Consider the following 21,529-nt stretch of genomic DNA (forward strand, 5'->3'; position numbering starts at 1 on the left):
CAGCAAAATAGAGGTGGCAATTACCATTCTTTAGCATAGCAACATGTTTTTGTGGCATTTAAAGTTGCTTAGCACATATGTAACAGAAAAACAAACACACGTTGCCAGACTATGGAAACTCTACAGTTTAACAAAACAAATACTATCAATCACTACATTGGTGTCTAGACTTAAAATCAGTTAAGCAGCGAACAGAAAGCCATAGCTTTCTACAGTGCAATAGACCAGTTTAAGAAAACTTTCTACCCTTAACTTCACTATGTTCCTTAGCATAAAATCATTCCAGTTAGTTTCAACAACACTATTTCTGGCTGGTACAGTCACAAGTGCTTACACAAAAATAATAAGCCTAGAAACAGCAGTAGTTACATACGGAGCTGAAAAGGCGGCCGACTGGGTCCAGAAGCACTAGGGCATTTGAAAATGGCAGTTTCTGTAGGGGGATTAGTAACCTCACTTCTGTAGCTATGAAGGGGGTGAGGATCGAGCTGCTGATAGGCTGGCCGACAGGTAGTGAAGGAAACCAGACCACAAGATTCCAAGAGCCAATGAATACAACTTAAGTACTTTAGGCAATATAAAATACTTATTTGTATGCACCAGGCTTTTATTTTAGTGATGAGCTGCTGTAGATTAGACTATAGGCCAATTTTAGAAGAGGAAAGTTTAATTTGAAGGAATTAAAGTGGCAAGTTGACCGTGCTATAGACCCAGTTCAGTTGTGTTTCTCTAGTAAACACAGATTGTAAATTAAAGATAATAACCTTGGAAATGTCTTACTTTAGAGGATGAAAGAACAGTTAGGGCTGTCTGTTTAAACCCAGTGAGAGTGGTGTTCTTCTAGCATAGCAAGCCTTTCAGGGTGGGAGCAGAGAGATATAAACAGGCACAGTACCTTGGAAATGTATGATTTTAGAGGATGAAAGAACAGTTATGGCTGTCCATTTAAACCACAGTGAGAGTGATGTTCTTCTAGGGTAGCAAGCCTTTCAGAGTGGAAGCAGAGAGACAGAAACAGGGGCATTACCGCACAGAAAAGGCAGACGACTGGGTCCAGGAGGACTAGAAAATGACATACGAGTGCACTTAATACATATTTAGAATAGCATGCACTGCAGGAGTGTTTAAATAATGCTACAATTTCAGTGCTGAGATGGTCCAACAGAATTTAAGTACATCACTTATTATTGTGGCAGTGCTAGTTGGTAGGTTTAAAGAGTGCATAGAAGGGAAGAGAAGTACAGCATAGCTAATAGTTAAGGAGGAGTTGTTTTAATTGAGTTTAATTTTGAAGATGTGAAGATTTTCAGTGACTCTAATAGTGAGTGTAATATAGTTCCAGATCTTTGAGACATGGCTGGAGTACATAATATCTCCAGCTATGTTTCTGGACTTTTGTACTATGATGGGATGTTTATCACTAGAGTGGAGTTGCCAGTTGAGCTGCAGCTCTCAGGGTGATGCACTGCAGTGTGCTACTTGTAGCTGACAGAGAGTGAGGTAGTGTGACAGCTCTAACCAGTTAAGGTGCTAAAGGGCAATGCAGTGATGAAAACAGTAAGCTTTACTGGATGTGAATTCAGCTATATTAATTGCAGCACTGCTTAAGTTTGCTCTTCTGTGTGGGCTGGAGATTGGATTTAGAATGAGGTGAGATTTGACCAACCAAGTTTCGATGGAGGTGAAGGAGTCCTGAGTGAGTTGCTGAAGCTGATTAGAAGTTTGGGCTGAGAATATAACAGAAGAGTCACCAATATATTGGGTTAGGCCAGCATGTTTAACAGCAGTGAGCAAATTGCTAATAGAGAGGTCCAAGTATTTATCCTTGGTGTACATGGTAATGGTGTAGCTTGCTAGCTATTTCACACTTTGCGATCTATCTGACAGGTAACTTTGGAAGCAGTAGCTTGTCAAGGGAGATCGTATCACAAGCTTTTGAAAAGTCTAAGAATGATGCAGATACAATATTGTTTATGTTCCTTACAAACACAAGGTGATAATGGCCCATGGGCAGTTAGCCTAGTACTAACCTATGAACCTATGTTGCATTTTTGATTGATGGCATTTATTAAGATGAGTAATGCAGTGTTAGTGCTGTGGTTTGGTCTGAAATCATTCTGGGTAGGAGGGAATAGATTTTTGTTAAGGATATTCTTAAATAGTTGAATGTGGGTGCATTTCCTCAGGATTTTAGACAAGGATGAAAGAATGGCTATGGGCCTGTAACTGGAGAGTTCATTGATGTTGCATCCTATGTAAAGAGGCAAGATATAAAAGTTCTTCCAGAGGGACGAGACATAAGATTCTTGAATAGATCTATTTATAAGAATAGAGATGGGAATAGGCTATGGCTTCAGCAGCAATTTTGAGATAGTTGCCGACAAATTATTAGTAAGTATGGTGGTGGGTTTACATTTGAGGAGGTAATTCTTTATTGTACAGGTGGGGATACAGATGAGGAAAAGGGCACTAGAATTGTTGGAGGCTTGAGAGGCATTTTGTGGACTGTTATTATTAGTTTTATTGAGTAATGAATTAATGGTGTTTATGATGTGGGAGCTGAATTGAGTGGCAGTATTGTCTGGATCCATATTAGGACATTAGCTGGGCTGTTGACATCTACCAGGAGTTAAGAGTTTTTTGATGGAGTCCCAGAATTCTTTTGGGTTTTTATGGTGAGTGCTTTGTGTGTCATAGCAGTAGTGGATATTATCTATCCTGACTTTATTTTTGTAAGTTTGCAGAGGTATCTAAAGTTTTGTTGATCTTGTGGAGTTGGATTTGTTGCCAGATTTTTCAGTCCTTATCCTTTATGCATGAGTATTTTGGTGTCCAAGGAAAGCCATTGCGCAGTGTTATCCTTGACTCTGTTTCTTCATATCAGAGCCTGATTATTTAGTACATTAAGGAAGGTTGTATTAAAGAGAAGTATGCCATCATCTAGAGGAATGATTCTAAGTAGATTCTAATTTCTTGATTGTAGAGTAGATATGAATGTGTTGGATTAAATCTGGTTATATTAAACGCACTTCAATAAAGTGATGTCTTCTGAATATATGGGTAGTACTTCTAAATGCAAAGATGTGGAGTTGATCACTAAGTGTGCCTGGCATGGTACCTGAGAATGATATCTTGTTTGGAGTATTGGTCACTATCCAGTCCATAAAGCCTTGCTTATTATTGGGCTCATTAAACCTAACTGGGATTTGAATAATTTAAGAGAAGCCAAATATATTTAGTTATGTGGTGGGGGGACTCAGTAGTGAAGAGAGCAACTCTCTGTTTGGGTCCCCAAGAATAGCTGTTTCATAAGGGATGCTTGATGTTAGCCAGAAAATGAATATCTTTCATAGCACAGATATTGTCTCATGGTGGGATGTATCAGGTAGTGATAGATGCTGTGTGTTCAGTTTGAAAAGGGAAATGAGGATTACAGCATTCCTGAAAAATGGTGGATTGCCAGGCTATAGAGTTCAAAGGTATTGGATAACATTATACCAATGCTGCTTCACTTCTTTTCTACATGATTGAGTCTATAGATGCTGTATCTGGGGTGAGGTCATTTCAGCATCTTTGATTCCTTGTTTAAACCAGGTTTCACAGATGATAAGATTGTGTAGTGAGTGCATGATTAGCCAGTCATGTAGCTCAGTTATTTTGTTTGCAATGCTTTTGATGTTAACATGGAGAAACTTTAGCCATGAATTGTTATTGGATATGCTGTGTGGGGTGAGATGTGAGGATGGGGAGGGTGAAGGGTCATATTTGATAAGTAGAGATAGTACAAGGTTAGGGTGAATGTCTTCACAGAGCTGACATTTGCTGGGTGGGAGGCTGTAAGGGAACAGATCCTTCAGTTTTAATTTTGGTTTAATGTAAAGCTTGTTTTGCAGGGGAAAACTGTAGAGTAGAAGTGTGTAAAGAGGGTAATTTAGGAGGTTTTATACAGACTTTATTAAATATATATGTGTGTGAAAAAGTCACTGTAGTTGGGAAGATGTCTGTGGAAACGTTGAGAAGGAAAGCGGACATGATATGAAGAGGAGTAGCTAAGAATAATACATGATGCCAGAAACATTAAATATGACAGAAGAACATAACAGGTAGTGAGGTACATGATGGTAGGTTTGAAAAAAGAGTGCTATACTTATGATGGGGGATGAGCAGAACTTTATAATAACAACTACTTCAATCTTCTATTCTAAAGTGCAAGGAAGACAGCCAAAAGTATTAAACTAGTAAAGTTGTCTTTCGCTTTGTATTTCCCCAAAATGTAAGGTTTTGTCTGGCAAAGTAATGAGATAGTTTCAGTTATGAATATAATATACATATAATACAATGGATCTATGTTAGATTATCAAAGTTCTGAAACTCTGAAATTCAAATGGCCGAGACCATACGATCGAAGCTTTGAAACTTCAAACATTAAAAAAAATAAAACACAAAAAGAAAATTGTATCTTTAACATTTTTGCAGGGAGGCAAGCCCCTCTGCTAATTAAATATATCAACTTTGAGATTGCAGTACATTGTGGAAAAGGGTAAATTTCCCATTTCACGCTGTACCACACTCTTCATTCAAAATGTTCAAAGTTTCAAAACTTGGATCATATGATCCCAGTCATATGACTTTCAAAGTTTTGAAACTTCAATAGTCTGACAGAGATCCACTATAATATACATATGCAGGTTTCTACTGAACTGTTTCATGGGAGTCATGTGGTACCTTAATTACAGAGTGCTGGTTTAAATGTTATGTACATATTATTGTGAATGGGAGTGGACTTGTATGTGTATATTTCTACAGTTTTGAGCTTATGCCTTTAAGGGTTATAGTACATATGTGGAGTAGTGGGTGGAGGGTATTTCCAAAAAATGTAATAGTATTGGGGTGGATGGGGAATTGGAGGTGGGAGAGGACTGCAGTGGATAACAACTCCCAAACCACCAGTAGTTAATCGATATGGGTGTGCTCAGTATGAGTTATCATACAGGTATCTGGTATACAGATTTCTTCTGCCTTTAAAATGTATTTTAAATAGAAAAAGATACTGCTTAACAAAACATCGCTTAAAACAGTGTAGAGTTGTATCTCTGCAGTCTGAGGAAGGTTCTTACTCCAGCTGCAACTGAAATTGTAAGCAGTACTATTGTATCAGTTTGCTTGGGAGGGCAAGGATGCTCATTGGGGATGTTGATGGAATTAAAAGACTAGAAATTCTGGAAGTAAGCGTGCAGGATTCTGACCCTGTATTCTTGTACTTAACACTACACAGAAGGCATTTAAACTTAATTTGTCATAATTATTTGCTGTAGGGCACTAATTCCTGGAAGAAGTTTTCCACTTCCTAATTGTCTTTACTTCAGATGTCTGGTTGTGATAAAAAAAAATGGCCAATATAATGTATTCCATATTGTTTCATACAATTGTACTCTAGCCCTCCTACAACAAATTAATGACTTTTTAACATAACATAATAACATTTCAAATGGTGGAAAGATCCACATTTAGAGACAAAGAAATAAACGTAATAGTGTTTTTCTTACTTACATGCAAAATATGTTTATGATATTATATATTAGGCATTTGCTCCCTATGAGAAAAAGTAGGAATGTGCATGTTTGTTGTGAAGTAAATCTGGATATATTTGTTGGTTTAATTTCTTCAAGTCTTTTGGATTTCTAATACCATGATGGCAATAGACCTCATCCCTAAGTCAAAGTATAATTAAAGTTCATTAAATTAGTATTGCTTTAATGTCTGATATTTGCTAGAAGCTTTTAGCAGCACCTGCAATCTGCCCAGAATTGAGTCCTCCTGCAATTCATATGGCATTGCATGTATTGGTAATATATTTAAGTTGTTGTTCTTCTTCTTTCGGCTTTTCCTGGTTAGGGGTCGCCACAGCGGAACTCTGGTCTGCTAATGATTGGCAGTAGATTTTTATGGTGTTGAGGCGCCAGCCCGACGCTCAACCTTCAACGAAGGCATGCTCATTCACGCATGTACAATTGTAAATTATTTTTTTATAAGACCCGTTGCTTCTACTACTGTCGGTATCCTTCTTCCTCATTGTCCTCATTTTTGCCTGTAAAACATGGTATTTTGTGACTTTGTGTCTCTGTACATAAGACACTGTAGTCACTGGGTGTGGTGATTTCAATGATCAATGATACTTTTGTCTTCTTTTTATGGACCACTATATCTGGTTTTCTCACATCTACCTTTTGAACTGTTGGTAATGGGTGATCACATGTGATGTAGACTTCATTTTCTATAATGCTTTGTGGCTTTAGAAGCTTTTATTAATTTATGTGTGGATGGTTTGAGAGGTTGAATTTACGCCAAGCAAAGTAGTGATAACTATTATAACTTGAATTTTAATGAATTTGAAGCCCCGAACCAATTAACTAGAGCACAGCACTTAACTATAAGACCAGCTGAGAAAGGTGGGGGATGGTTGTTCTAGATAAGTCTATCTATCTTGATAAAATGCTCAGTATGCTTGAAGATGCAGATGTATATTTGAGATTACAAAGATTTCAAATTACAGGCATTATAAATATAACGAATTTCTATTTGTATGACCTCTTAATGACAGATTTGATAGATTATAATCTATACACATACTTTGTGGTGAAACATCCGAGAATACCCATAATTTATGGCTTGTCAAAAGTACATAAAAATAGTACTGAGCCCCCCTTTCCATCCTAATGTGTCAGGTAGAGGTTGGCTCACGGAGCCGATATCTATTTATGTGGAAAAACAATCAAGGTCAGTTCTAGACACTATAATTACTGTCTTGAAAGATACAAAGCAATTTTTGCAAGATCTTTACATGTGGTCTAAAGATCTTGATAGCTTTGAGAATCTGCTATTTGTAACGTTCGATGTGAATTCACTTTTTACAGTGATCCCTAATGAAGAAGGGATAGACAGTGTTAGATTATTTCTTACATCTGATAGTGACTTTTCTAACTCAAAAGTTACGTTATTATGTGCTGTGCTGGAACTGATACTCAAAAATAATGTTTTTTATTTATTTATTTATTTATTTTACATTTGTTGACCGGGCTAGTCTAGCTGGATACATGTCCTTTTTCAGTAGAGGCCCGGGGAGAAAAGCTCCCATAATTAACATAAGTGTAAGTTTTTAAATATATACAAGAAATTGCATTAAAATAAAATCCAACAGTAATAACATCTAAGTATACAAGCTGTTAGTCTGGAAAACATTTGTTGAGATGGCCAGGTGACATAGATACCTGAGGAGATAGTAAAATGCTGGATAAAGAATTGTGAGGTAGAAGGAATTAGATACTAATGGTCCTGGGGGAAGTTAGTCAGGGTTGGAACATGGGCATAGCCATTGAGACTTAAGAAATTCTCTGAGATTAGTTTTGAATTGATTGAGTGAGGTCATGTTGCTAAAGTTGTTAGGAAAATTCCATTGCCCACCTGATCATGAAGGGATTCACATCTAGATCAAGGGAGGTCATCGCCCATGTACTATTAGATTTGATGGTTATTAATAGAACATGCTGGAGGGACAGATTCATCACCCAGAGACTCCTATGCTGTGGGGTACATGTGAGGCAGAGCTGGCCTTGTTCAAGAGGAATCTTGACCAATGGATGGGGATCGAGATATAGGGATTACTTCAGTGTCACTGCTTGACAGAGGCACAGCAAAATAATAGGCATAGTTTTATTCAAACTAAAGGGGTGGCCAAATAACTATGGGCTAGGCTTATAAATGCCCTTGGGCAGATAGCCTAGTATGAACCTATGAACCTATGAACTAGAGCACAGCACTTAACTATAAGACCAGCTGAGAAAGGTGGGGATTAGTTGTGCTAGATAAGTCTATCTGTCTTGATAAAATGCTCAGTATGCTTGAAGATGCAGATGTATATTTGATATTACAAAAGATAGAGGTTGGTAATTACTGTCTTGAAAGATACAAAGCAATTTTTGCAAGATCTTTACATGTGGTCTAAAGATCTTGATAGCTTTGAGAATCTGCTATTTGTAATGCTCGATGTGAATTCACTTTTTCTTACATCTGATAGTGACTTTTCTAACTTATGTGCTGTGTTGGAACTGATGGTCAATAGTTTTTATGTTTGAATCAGAGTATTTTTGCAGAATGTGGAGGTTGATATGGGTACCGCATGTGTGAACACTTATGCCAACATTGTGCTTGCACATTGGGAATAGCGATTAGTCTTTAATGAAGAAGGCTTTAGAACACATGTTAAGTTTTATAAGCATTTTGTCAACGACATGTTTTTTGTTTGGCAAGGTCTGTTGACTTGTTAATAGAGTTTGTAGGTTATTTACAGAACACTACATCCTTTCTTAAATTTATTATGCATCATTCTGATATTTGTATAGATTTTTCTGGACGTTTCTGTCAACAAGGATATGTTTGGTAATTTATCCACAATTATGTTTAAGAAACCTTGTAAAAATAATAATATTCTTCATAAAACAAGCATGCACCCAAGGCATATTCCCAGAATTGTGTCGAAAAATTAGGTACTTAGAGTTATGAGGTTACATACTGAAGCAGCTCCATTATTACAGAAGGCTTTAGATACCCTTAGAGTTGAACTTTTAGACCAAGGCTATAGAATAGTAGACATAGAACAGGCCATTGATGAGACTAGAGGAGTTAGGAGTACTAAAACCAACCCCCTACTTCTCTGGAAATATAACACGACCATTGGATGACAATGAGCTAAGTGTTAAAGAGCAAACTAATAGGGTCATCTTAACTTACTCTAGCAATATGAATATGGTATGTGACATAGTGAAGAAGAATTGGCCCATACTTATGACAGATCCTGACTTATGTAAAGTATTAGGGCCCTGTCCTAAGTTTGCCTTCAAGAATAATAGGGCATTGAAGCAATGTTTATGCTACAGACACTCTCTAGAAGGGTATACTCAGAATGTAGGGGTACCTATGCATGTAGACCCTATAGTTCATGCAGGTATATCTGGACTGTTACATCTATTATTCATCCTTGATCATCAAGGAGTATTGAATTTCATTTTTATGTGGACTGTACTGATAAAAATATAGTCTATTTGGCCAGGTGTGTAATATGTGAAGGTTTTTATGTAGGTAAGACCAGCCGCACATTAAAGGAGAGGATACTTGAACACACTAATTATATTCGAAATAAGAAACCTAGCAATGCATTAGCTAAGCACATTGCTGATAATTGAGATATCCACCACTTTAACTTTTTAGTGCTGAGCAAAGGTGATTGTGGTTTACGTGAAGGGGATATTGTGAATGAAACTGAAGAGGTTGAGCTGTGCTGGATTTTAGATCTGATAGTTAATTTGCACCCAGGTCCTAACAATGCTGTGTCTTTAAAACTAGCACTTAAAAAGAGGGGCTTGCATCATTAAGTATCATGTGATTCTGTATTGAGTTTTTGATTGGCTGTTTTGTTCTATTTAAATGTTTTTGATTTTATTTTTGTGTTATGGTCTGAAAAAGCAGGTCTGCCGCGAAAGTGCTTACCAGTTTTTATTTTTTAATTAAACTGGATTCTACACTCAGCCTTGGTGGACGTCTCTTTTTACTTAACTATTCCATAACTTCAGCCTCTATTTTTTTTAACTTCAGCTACACCAATCTTCTGTTCTGTGTTCCCCCTTTGTAATCTTATTCTTTGCATTGTGACATTTTCCATATTTGGGTGCCTTTGCCTGTATTTCTCTTTGAATATTTTTAGGCTTCTGTTTTTTGTATTGATTAATTTGGCTTTCTACTTTGCATAAATATTGCACCATATCCAGTTTCTCTCTTCCCCATGTCCAGATTTCTATTTTATACCTTTCAAAAATCTCTAGATTTTGTTCTTTATATTTTTGCACTTCCTCAGTCACTTCTTTTTCCAAATGGCCCAAGGTTTCTCAGTCTATATAATGTTTTTCATGAATCTGTTTTATTAATGAACAGAAACCTACATTTGAAGCTTTTGACAGTTTCTCTTGTGTAAGTATTTTTCTTTCCTGTAATTTCTTTCTTCATCTTTTTGTATATCTTATACCTGGAAATTCTGTGCTTCTTGCATAATAGGAACAATACATCATTTCTTTCTTGTTTTCAGTCGTCCACTCTACCATCTTTATGGCTCTTATTTGGCCTATCTGTTTTTGTGATTTTTGTGCAGTACTCTCCCTTATACAACACGGGGGCCATCCTCCCCCTGGGACTGGCCAGTCCCATTATAGGAATGTTTCCATGTCTTGAGGATTCTACACTGTCATTTTTCCAGTCCTGGCACCAGTGTGGCTGCCAGGATGGGGTACTTTTTTATCCAGGGACTTGTGCACCCAGCTGTCTTTTTTATTTGTAACTACTTCTGTCCATGATATATTCTATATAAAATACAGTCTATATATCAGTGCTATCTTGGTGAGATTTTGTAAAAAAATAAATAAATAAAAAAACAGGGTCCACCTTGTGAATACTACTGTCCTTTGCTTGCTGATTTTATCTTTTATCCATTCTGATCCCTATTTGCATAAGGAAGCCATAACACTATGATAGCAAAGTAAAAATCTAAAAAACAAAACATGTTTTTTTCTTATTTGAGATTTCAAAAAAGTGCAACCTCTAGCTTCAGCTCCTTTTGCAGAAATATTGTCCAGTAGAATATGGCTCTTCTGAAAGGGTCCAAGATCTTTGACTAAAACAAATTCTTATAAATACAATAGCTACAATACTCTGACAGTTATACACTGCCCCGAACCATAAATTCAACACTGGCAACATAATAAAGTTATGTGTTCCTATTTACACAGGACAGTCTCTAGTTTGGCAATTGTGCCCTGCAAAGAAATCATAAAAAATGACAAATGCCCTGAGATTTTCAGACAAAAAATAATTCTAACATTTTCATTAACGGTTGTATAAATCAAATATTTTGTAACTCAAAGAAATAAATAGATGAAATAACACAAACAGCTCATATTCTGTAGTAATGAGTTTTTATTTTAGTAAAACAGATATTTGTTTGTATCCTATGTTAATATTGTGATATGTTTCCTGTGTTTAAAACTTAGTTATGTATTTACTGTCTCTGTTTTGTTTTGTTTTGTTACGTGGAGCTTTTCTCCCCAGGCCTCAGCTGAAAATGGACATGTATCCAGTCGGACTATCCCAGTCAACAAATATAAAATAATAATGAATAAAATAGTGAACTCTAGTCTTTTACACTGAATATGCTTATGGTTTGTCCTGCAAATCTCATGTTTTCATAAAAAAGTCCCATTTTGGAACTTTGAAAAAGTGGTAGCCTTACCATGTAATGTCTTTCCTCTCACATATAGCCTTCTCTTCAAAGATCAATGTCACATTCTGTGCACTTCTGAAGTCCTCCTTCTGCAAACAAGATGGAGACTTACTATGTAATTTTCTTACTCTTTTCATCTATTCCCTGCTTAACCACTTTATCATGTGCAGGACTGCAACTCGCAAGAGAGATTAAGTCTCTTTTTGTACTCACTGAGTACAGTTAAGGCTAGAAACACTACAAGACCATGCCGTTCAGATTTGACAAACACATGGGTGTTTGTGGGGTATCTATAAATTCTACCAGCCACAGAAAAGATGATTTATTATGTTAAATCATCTTTTTTCCATCTGACTGAGCTTGCACTTTCCTTAGAAACATGACTGTGAGTGTTTTGAGTACTCACCACTATTTTCCAGTGATTGGGCCCCTGACAGAGTTGTCTACCTGCCCAACAGCCCAGTGCTCCCCCTTGCCACAACAGGCCGTGAGAGTCACTTGCTGTTATTCCGTCAGCATCTTTATGGATTTATAGAAAACTTTGATACATTTCTTGTATCACAGCAGATGCCAGAATTACGTTCCGGTAACATAACACATGCTATGAGGTGGGCAAAGAGAACAGTCTACATCTCAAATGGTTGCTGTACTCTGGGGAAGTTTCCACCATTTACCATTTATGTGAAGGAAAACATAAACAGCTATTTTCACCTTTTCTGTCACTTGTAATATACAATGAGCAGACTGAAACAGTCAACAATGTTAAAGACTTTTATTGACGATAATCATCCTTTAAATATAGGGCTTTGCTTAATGCAAAGGAAGACAAGACTGAGTACAGTTGTGTAAATAAACAGCAGATGCTGTAATGATCACTGCTGCAGTAGCTTTAGCTATATGGGTTATATCCTCCCAAGGATATAACAGCTGGACAGTTTCCAAAGCTTCAGGGCACCTTCCACATACCAAAACTATCATGCAATTTCAGCTAAACTGACTAAAAGACAACTTTGGGTACCAAGTCCTTCAGAGCTTTTCTGCCAATAGAAAGAGGGAGGCTGGGCCCTAAAAGGGCAATGCTAGAAACAACACAAAATAAATATCCATACCTTGCTTAAAAAGCATACCATAAAACAAGGAGGGTGGAGGGGGGAGTGGCTACTGCAGCAGTGATGACTCCAATATCTACTGTTATGGTAAGTTTACTTTCACAACTGTACTATGTTTATCATATTGATCACTGCTGCAGTATCCTTAACTATATGGGTAAATTACCCAAGCTTACTACATTTGGGAGGAGGAAGGTGAAAAGACCAGGAGCCTCTAGAGAATGGTCCTAGCAAAGCCTGACCTGGACCAAGAGAAGGAATCATGTTTATAGTGCTATTTAAAAGTATGTACAGAGGACCAAGTAGCAGCTTCAAGAATACTTCCCGAATCTAACCCTTTCCAAAAAGCCACGGATGAAGTCAAGGCCCTGGTAGAGTGGGCCCTGACCCTGCCTGGAATAGTTTTGTTATGGTCAGTATAACAAAAGGTAAAAAAGTCTTAGATAACAATTTGGAAATAGTCTGTTTTCACACAGGTTGTCCCTTATTTTTACTTTCAAAAGAAATGAAAAATTGATCTGAAGATCTGAAAGATTTAGTTCTGTCAAGATAGTACCTGAGTTGTCTGTGGGCATCCAAGGTGTGGAGTATCCTTTTCCCTCATTTGTAGGTTCAAGAAAGAAAACATATAGATGAATATCTTGGCTTAAAGTAAACTTGGATACTACTTTATGCATAAAATAAGGATTAGTTCTCAAAGAAACCCTGTCCCTGTGGAAAATGCATAGAGGTGACCCACCATAAGAGCTTGCAACTCAGATACTATTTTTTTGCAGAATTCAGAGCAATCAGTAAAACTGTTTCTATGTTAATAACCTCAAGTCAGTCTGGTTAGCTGGCTCAAAAAGAGTAAGTGTTATCTTCTCTAACACAAAATTAAGATTACACGGAAGGGTCACTAGTTTACATGGAGACCTATTGTGCAAAACCCCTTTCAAAAGCATATTGACATGAGACTGCATTGAAAGAGGAGGATCCATGGGCAGACATGCTGAAATGGCCAATAAATTAACCTTTGATAGAGGAGTAATAAAAGCCATAGGATAGTAACTCACACAAATAATGTAAAACCAGAGAGCAACTAGCCTTGAATGGGTGCTGGCTATGTTGTTAGCACCAACTAGAAACACTTTTCCATTTGCTAATATACGAGTTTCTTGTAGCAGGCTTTCTTGCCTCCATTAGTTCCTGATGCATGCCCTCAGTAAACAGGTGCTGAAAAGGAATTAAGACCCTATCATCCAAGCAGTCAGTTGAAGTTGATTGATATCCAGGTGTGAGTAGATCCAGACTGTAAGGAGAGTTGTAGTAATTGCTCCTGGGCATTTCCAAAAGAAGGGAGAACCATGGTTGCCTGGGCCAGATGGAAGTCACCACAATGATCTTGGGGTATTCCTTCTGAATTTTCAGAAGTACCTGGAAGAGCATACAGTAATGGAAAAGAAACTACATCTGTCTCCCAGGCGATTTTGCATGGAGTCCTGGAACAGAATTTTGCCAGTTGATTGTTCAGAGAGGTGGGAAAGTGGTCTACTTGAGGAACTCCCAACAAATGGATCAAATCTTGGAAGACCCCCCCAATCTACTTTCCATTTGTGAGTGTCTGCCCTGATCCTGCTCAGCTTGTCTGCCACACACTTTTGCCCTGACAGAATGTAGGATGCCTGTAGAGTGCGACTGTGCTGTGAAACAATATCCCAAGCTACCATGGCTAGTCTGCAAAGGGTGTACAATCTGGTCCCCCTTGTCTGTTGATGTACCACATGACTGTGATATTGTCTGTATCAACTTGAAGAGGTTCACAGGACTAAAGATGACACTGGAAGTTGAGTGCTTTGATCAGGGCAAGCATCTCTTTGATATTTAGGTGTTTGCATCTGTCCTTGGTCTCCCACACACCTTGCAATTTTATTCCTCATGAATCTGCTCTCCAAGCAAAGTCCAAGGCATCTGGCGACTGACTGGTTTGGAATGGGGGACCTGAGCCTTGGGGAATGCCACTTGTAACCGGTTTAGAGTCAGATCTAGCTGCCGCAACTCTTACCATGTGGGTTCTGTCAATGAGCCAGTTGGCAACCCATCTCATGACATAGGGGTTTATGTTCAGGCTGGTGAGCTTGTCTATAATACCTGAGTGGGGAATGGTGTCAAAGGCCTTTGCGAGGTCTAGGTAAGCTGTGTGGACCACCTTTCCCTCATCTATAGCCTTGGTAACTGTCTCAAAGAAGTCCACCAGGTTTAGGAGACATGATCTGCCCTTAACAAAGCCGAACTGGGTAGGGTCCAGTGTTTGGAGGTTTCCAATGTCTCTGTTAATGAGATCTATGATGATGCACTCCATAGCTTTGCAGACCAAGCTAGTCAGGCTTATAGGGTGATAGTTCCCGGGGTCCATTGTGGCTCCACCTTTGTGGAGTGGAATAACCGTTGCTGTGCACCACTCTGTGGGCACATAGCCTGTGGAGAGGCTGAGTTTAAACAGTGTGTTTAGGTGAGGGGTTAGTTCATCTTTGAGCTTGTGTAGGATGCAGCCAGGGACACCATCTAGTCCCATTGATGCTGTGTTTTTGGCTTTGGAGAGAGCTGTTTTAACCTGAGTGTCTGTGATTTCAGGGGCACTACATTCTTCTGGTATAGTTATGGGCCCTTTTGGGAGTGAGAGGGTATTGAAGTTTGCACTGAACCTGTCTGCCAGGATGTTGGCTATATCGGTCTGTTCAGTGTATTTTGTGCCATTCTGCACTAACTCAGAGCATATCTGAGAATTACCACTTAGATTCTTGACATAGCTAAATAATGCCTTGTGGTTATCTTTGGAGTCCATGGCAATTTTTCTTTCGAAGCTAGCCTTGGATGATTTTATGAGGGAATGTAGTTTTTTGCTGATGTCTTCCCTTCTTGGGATTTTACTCTTTTCTGTACTAGTTTCCTCCTTCTATTGTATAGCTTGTTTATGGCAGGGGTCCACCAGACTGGTTTCCTTTTCTTGGAGGAGTGAGTCTTGGTTTTGTTTGGGATAGCACAATCCATGCATTCTTTTAGGTGCCCGTAGAGTGCATTAGTAAAGGATTTTACAGCTTGGACAGCATTATCCTTTAGCATGGGGGCTTTGAAACTTCGCACCTTGGCCTTAAGTAACATGAAGTTTGCTTTTGAAAAGTTTTTCATGGTGGTTTCTTTGACTGGGGGCAATGGCGGAATGTGGATATCCAGAATGAATAGTTTATGGTCAGATCTAACCAGTGAGGGGTTGACCTCCGGTGTGGAACACTGGTCGCCCATGTTGGTGATGACCAGGTCCGATATGTTGTCACCTCTGGTGGGGGTGTTGACTAGTTGATCCAGGGCATTTGAGTTTATAAATTATAGGAAATGTTGGACAAGGGAGTTTGTACTTGAGTAGTTCTCCCAGTTAATGTTTGGGTAATTGAAATCATCCAATATCAAGGTGTTTGGTAGGACCTTTATGTTTCCCAGTGTTTCCGGGAATGCGGAGTAGGGGTCCTGGGACATGGTGGGTTATCTGTAGCAAGCTATAATTTCAATAGCAGTTTTTCCCATTGTTAGTTGCACATGGATGATCTCTGAAGCATTGTGCTGTGCCACTAACATGGAGGTGTGGTTATCCTTGATGAATATGGATACTCCCCCGCCTTTTGTATTTTGGTCCAGGTTTTGTGGCTGAAATGTATGGTATGAGTTGTAGCCTGGTAGTGCTGGGGTGCTCCCTGGAGCCTTAAACCAGGTTTCTGTTACTGCACATATATTGATTTTCTCCATACTGAGAAGTGCCTCAAGCACATGCATTTTGAGGTTTAGACTTCTGGCATTGAGTAGCATTACCCTCAGTTTTTTGTTACTTGTGCTATTTACAGTGGTGGATTTGTCTTTTTAGCCTTGCCTAAAAAAAGGCACTATGGGGGTGGCAAGAGCCTTGGCCAGTATTCAAAAGCCTAAGGGTGACAGGTGCAAGCCATCACTAGCGAAGCAGCGTGGCTTGTCGAGCATGTCATCCCAGACTGACAGACACTGGATCCCCTTTGAATGACACCAGAAGCTTAGCCAATTGTTGAAATTGATAATTTTTTCTCTATACCGTGGTATCATTCTTGGTGAGGGCAGGATGCTACTCAGGGTCAGGGTCATACTGGCCTGAGCTACATGATCCAGAGAGCTCCTCCATGTCTCTTTTCATGTACTCCAGGGAGTTACGGCTCAGGTCATTCACACCAACATGGACAATGACAGAGTCATATTTGTACTTGTTCTGGAGTGACCTGACTGCTTGTGTTATGTGGCAGATCCTGGCACCCGACAGGCAGCTAACAGTAACCTTCTCCTTATTCAGCCTAGTGAGTGGGATGTCAGTGTGCCTGACTATAGAGTCACCTATTACTAGTGTGTTGGGTATGTTATTTTGCCTTAAGGGCTGTGAATGTGTGACACACTGGTTTTGTGAAGTATGTGTTTCATGGTTTGTGATGGGGGGGTGGAGGTTGCTTGGATGTCTGCTTTGGAGGTCTCTGTTGCTTTTGCAGATTTTTATTTAGAGCCTCTGAGTATGTTTTTGTGTATTTATGTGTGTTTTTTGCCGGTGCTGGTTTCATAGGTCTATGTGAGACTGGCGGTGTGATGCAAGTAATTCCCTTCTCCTCTTGACTGCCTGGTCCAGTCTTGGGTTGAGAGAGCTTAGCCTCCAGTTTGGCTGTATAATTGCATTTCTCGCATGTATTAGTGTTTGAGGGAAGGAGGAGAGGGCTGCCTGTGTACATGAGGCAATTGTAACATTGCCTCAAAATGCCAAGAGTCACCAGTTGGATCGAAGTGTACACCTGAAACTGCCCTTTGGACATGCCTGGATAGGTATAGTGAACTGTTTTACTGATTGGCTGGTAAGGTCAAATAGAAACCCTTGTTCTTCTCTACAGTACAGGGAGGGGTCTAGTGCTAAGGTTTATTAGTGCTTGCTATGAGTTTTGAGCAAGTGCCGGTATCAGAAGTGTATGGTTTGAGTGCTTAAGTTGAAAGTTTGTCTAGTTCCAAGGGAAAAATTGAAGAGTAGACTTTGTGGAGCCAGGAATAATTATACCCTAGCTAATCGGCGCTGCCCGGCATGCAAAACCGCACAAATGCAGGTTTTATAGCAGGGAAATGAAAGAGATAGAAATTAGGCCAAAATGGCCAATAAACTACTAATCTGGGGTGAAACCACTCCTCCGGGGACAGATAGGCTGCTCCAAGCTCCCTCTCTCACAGTGAACAAAGAAACTTACTTCTATCCAAGTAAGGTATGGGCAACCACAGAAACTTGTAACACAACCCTGACTTCAGCACTAACCTGAAAACTGGACTATACTAGCTTAGAAAGGTGGGAAAACAGGTTTTTTTTTGTTTTTTGGGTTTTTTTTTTCAGAAAATAAAGCAAATACAACCAAAAAACACTTTAAATGCACAGAAATGGCTAACACACTTGAGTGTGTAGCCTACAACAGTTTAACATGTAATTTAAACACAAATATGACTTTGTTAAAGTGCAGGCAGTAAAATAAGTACAATATGCAGCTGAAACAAGCATTTTAAATCACAGAAACTCTAGAAAAAATGTGTTTTAAGGGGAATTAGCTAAAGGCAGCAAGAAAATGCAGAAGAATGATACTTAATCATTCCAAAGTCTCCTTTTTGTCTCTGTGCTGCTGTAGAACTCTGCAAGGCACCAGGCAGGAGCTTGCTGAGCTGTATACTAGTACAAAAAGCTTGCAAATGCAGGTTTTATAGCAGGGAAGTGAAAGAGAGAGAAATTAGCCCAAAATGGCCAATAAACTACTAATTTCTGCGGTGAAACCACTCCTCCAGGGACAGATAGGCTGCTCAAAGCTCCCTCTCTCACAGTGAACAGAGAAACTTCCTTCTATCCAAGTAAGGTATGGGCAAACACAGAAACTTGTAACACAGCCCTGAATTCAGCACTAACCTGAAAACTGGACTATACTAGCTTAGAAAGGCAGGAAAACAAGTATTTTTTTTCAGAAAATAAAGCAGATACAATAAAAAAAAAAACACTTTAAATGCACAGAGATGGCTATCATACTTGAGTGTGTAGCCTACAACAGTTAAACAGGTAATTTAAACACAAAAACAACTTTGTTAAAGTGCAGACAGTAAAATAAGTATCTATATATAAATAATAACTATCTTATGTTAACTGTTTTTTTCTACAGATAGAGTGCTTCCAGTCATCCTTTTCTGAAGAACGACCACTTGAAGGTCGCATTTCAAGATTATTTCAAGGGCGGCGCCCAATAGATCCAATCACTACAGATGAGAAAAGTACATTTCACAAAGAAAAAAACTATGCAAGTTTACTCTCAGATGCTCACACCACATATGCATCTCAAAATGGTTATATAAAACAGGATTTGACACCAAATAATGCTAATGTTACTGCACTGAAAAATCAGAATTTACAAGAAATTATGCCAGAGGAAGAAAATACAGACAGGCACAGTACAAGGCTTGTGAATTTTACTTCCAGTTCTGATCCTCTGGTTTTAAGGAATAAAACAGAGCAATTGCAAGTCAACTATTATCCTGGTACATTTTATGAGCATTTAGGGCATCTTGATAGCTGTGATAATGAACCTACACAAGCTAATTCAGAATCACACATTCTCAAAATAACAGATACTAAAAAAACAGATGCTCTGTACATGAGGCAATTTCAGATAAGACCCAGAAGTGCAGAATCAAACATTCTGGAACAACGTAATGCATCAGGTAGTATATGCTATGAGGATTTACCACTCAAAAGGCTTGAGCCACAAAACTCATGGCCATATCCTTTAAATTATTCCAAAACAATTGCACCAGTAAAGGTGTCTCTTGCAAATAATTTGAATAAGGACTCTGAAACCCAAGTTCTTAGTCAGCAGTGTACCGTGCAAGAGGAAGAACAACATTATCCACAGCATTTTGAATATGGAAGAATTTGGTCATCTGGCATACCACAGATGAAGTTTACAAAAGTCCCCCAAACTCCAACAGCACTGCGAGAGCTTCAAGATTCCTTTTCAAAGTCAGAAGCACATAAGCACTTCCATAAATCAGTAGAGGGAGAAGCCATAGATCTTAGAGACAATATTCATACTGGAAAAAAACATTCATTTTTTGGCTTCAATGCTTATTATTTTCGTAATTAACATTTTGAGTTTTAAAATGAAGTGCCTATGTGTTTTAGAAATATTAACAAACTGTGTGCCTTGGCTTGTATTTTTGCATGTGTTATGCTACAATTTAGGGTTAAATTGTGAAAAATATATGGAATGTACCCACCCACTTACCAATTCACACACACACAAGCAATAAAGGAAGGCTTGCAAATATCAGTACAGTGGAGTGAAGTGTTCTTAACTTTCAAAAATGATTGGTTACACTGGCTGAAAGGAAAGGTCAATACTTAGCATTTTTACAGGAAGCGCATACCTGGATATTGTTTTATTTTTTTATCTACATACTACATTTCCATTCAGAGTTAACCACATTGCTGTTGCACAGCTTGTACATGGGTCATGTTTTTCTCATTTTGCACTTTCTTTGAAAAAAATGTGCTTTGCCTACCCAGCTTTAAATCTGAAACCATCATTTATGGGCCAAAGTCTTCTGAGGTCTTGAAGAAACCATATTCTCAGAATGGAGTAGCTCTGTCATATCATCTAAATCATACATTTGAAACATTCTTTTGTCATTTTTGTCCCTGCAAACCTATAAGAAGTAAAGTATAAGCTAATGCAGTCTTTTACTTGTATAATACTTAGGAGACACCATTTACTGCCTTGGTGCTTGCTGATGTACATACCTCTCAACCTGGAAACATCAAAAATCTGGACAAAAGCCCATTAAAAGTAGGTACAACCAGCCCAAAAACAAAAAGCTTGTTAATATAAAATTTACATACATAATTAGGTAATCCTGCCCACTCCAGTGGAATTGTGGGATACCATCAACATGCATTTTCTGCACAGTAAGTTATGAATGTCAAATTCCTGTCATGACTGTCTGTAATACTCATTGAGTTACTGGTAAAATCAAACCTTTCATGAGGAACAGGGCAAAAATAAGAGGAAAAATCAGGGGCAGATGACACTAACCTGTGCAAGAGAGGTCTGGGAATAGACAGCACATGTAATTCTCAATTATCCAGAATTTCCAGATGTCCAGATTTTTGCATCATATTTTTGGTCTGTCCTTCATAAAATGTGTTTTTCTGCCACTTCCAAGCATTTAATGCATGTCAGGCCTGTACAACTTGAATGAATTCAAAATTTCTGGCAAGCAAATTTTTAGTACGAAGCACTGACGGCCATCTGTTTGGATCCAATATTTTCAAATAATAGTAAAATAATTGTCAACTTTAGTTCTGCTTATCCCACCCATATACATATATTCAAAAAGCAAAACTTTTAAGTTTTTGCTAGATAGAAATACATACAGTATAAAGTGGACAGAAATGCGCAGTGCTGTTACTGAATAAGGCACCTAGACTTGTCACTGGTATATTCAGCACCTGAAAGAGCCATTTGGCTAACAACAACAAGCATAACAGTTCAGTTGTGATGGGCTAGTCCATTGTTCTACACCTTATAAACGCTGCACATGCTACACTAGCAAATGTGCACTTACCTGGAGAGTAACAGTATCATCGCCTTTAAATTTAGGAATAAACTTGTCTCCTCTTACTGTCCCTGCTTCATTCAATGGTCTGAAGCAGCAGGTTACTTTTATACTGCATTCAGCCGGCTCTACCATATCAGTTATTTCCAGCCAGGTATGATTTATTTAATTATTTGGGGTTTCTAGTACCATGATGGCAATGAACTCCATTCCTAAGTTAAATTATGATTAAAGTTCATAAAATTAGTATTGTTTCAATCTCTGATGTTAGCTAAGACTGCTCTTCTAAAGAGCACTTTGATTAACATCAAATCATTGCTGCAGGAATTACTTTCAGTATACACAAACCAAATGCTACAGTGTTAGATGTGTAATTAAGTTTAACTACATTAGACCCAGAGCTCATTTGAGTGTGCCAACCAATGCATCA

At 38.5% G+C, this 21,529-nt stretch overlaps 1 protein-coding gene across 1 annotated transcript in view; it reads left to right on the forward strand.

Annotated features, from left to right (window-relative positions):
• Positions 1–19,814, forward strand: part of CCHR3.PART1H7orf31 (chromosome chr3.part1 C7orf31 homolog) — a 559,004-nt gene extending 539,190 nt beyond the window's left edge. Inside the window, exon 9 of the mRNA XM_044066850.1 lies at positions 18,651–19,814. Coding sequence (XP_043922785.1) covers positions 18,651–19,628 — 978 coding nt within the window. The 3' untranslated portion in view covers positions 19,629–19,814. The remainder of the gene's footprint in view (positions 1–18,650) is intronic.
• The last annotated feature ends 1,715 nt before the right edge of the window (positions 19,815–21,529 follow it).

Source organism: Protopterus annectens, chromosome 3.part1 (genome assembly GCF_019279795.1).
Source record: "Protopterus annectens isolate FY-2018-M chromosome 3.part1, PAN1.0, whole genome shotgun sequence".
NCBI lineage: Eukaryota > Metazoa > Chordata > Ceratodontiformes > Protopteridae > Protopterus > Protopterus annectens.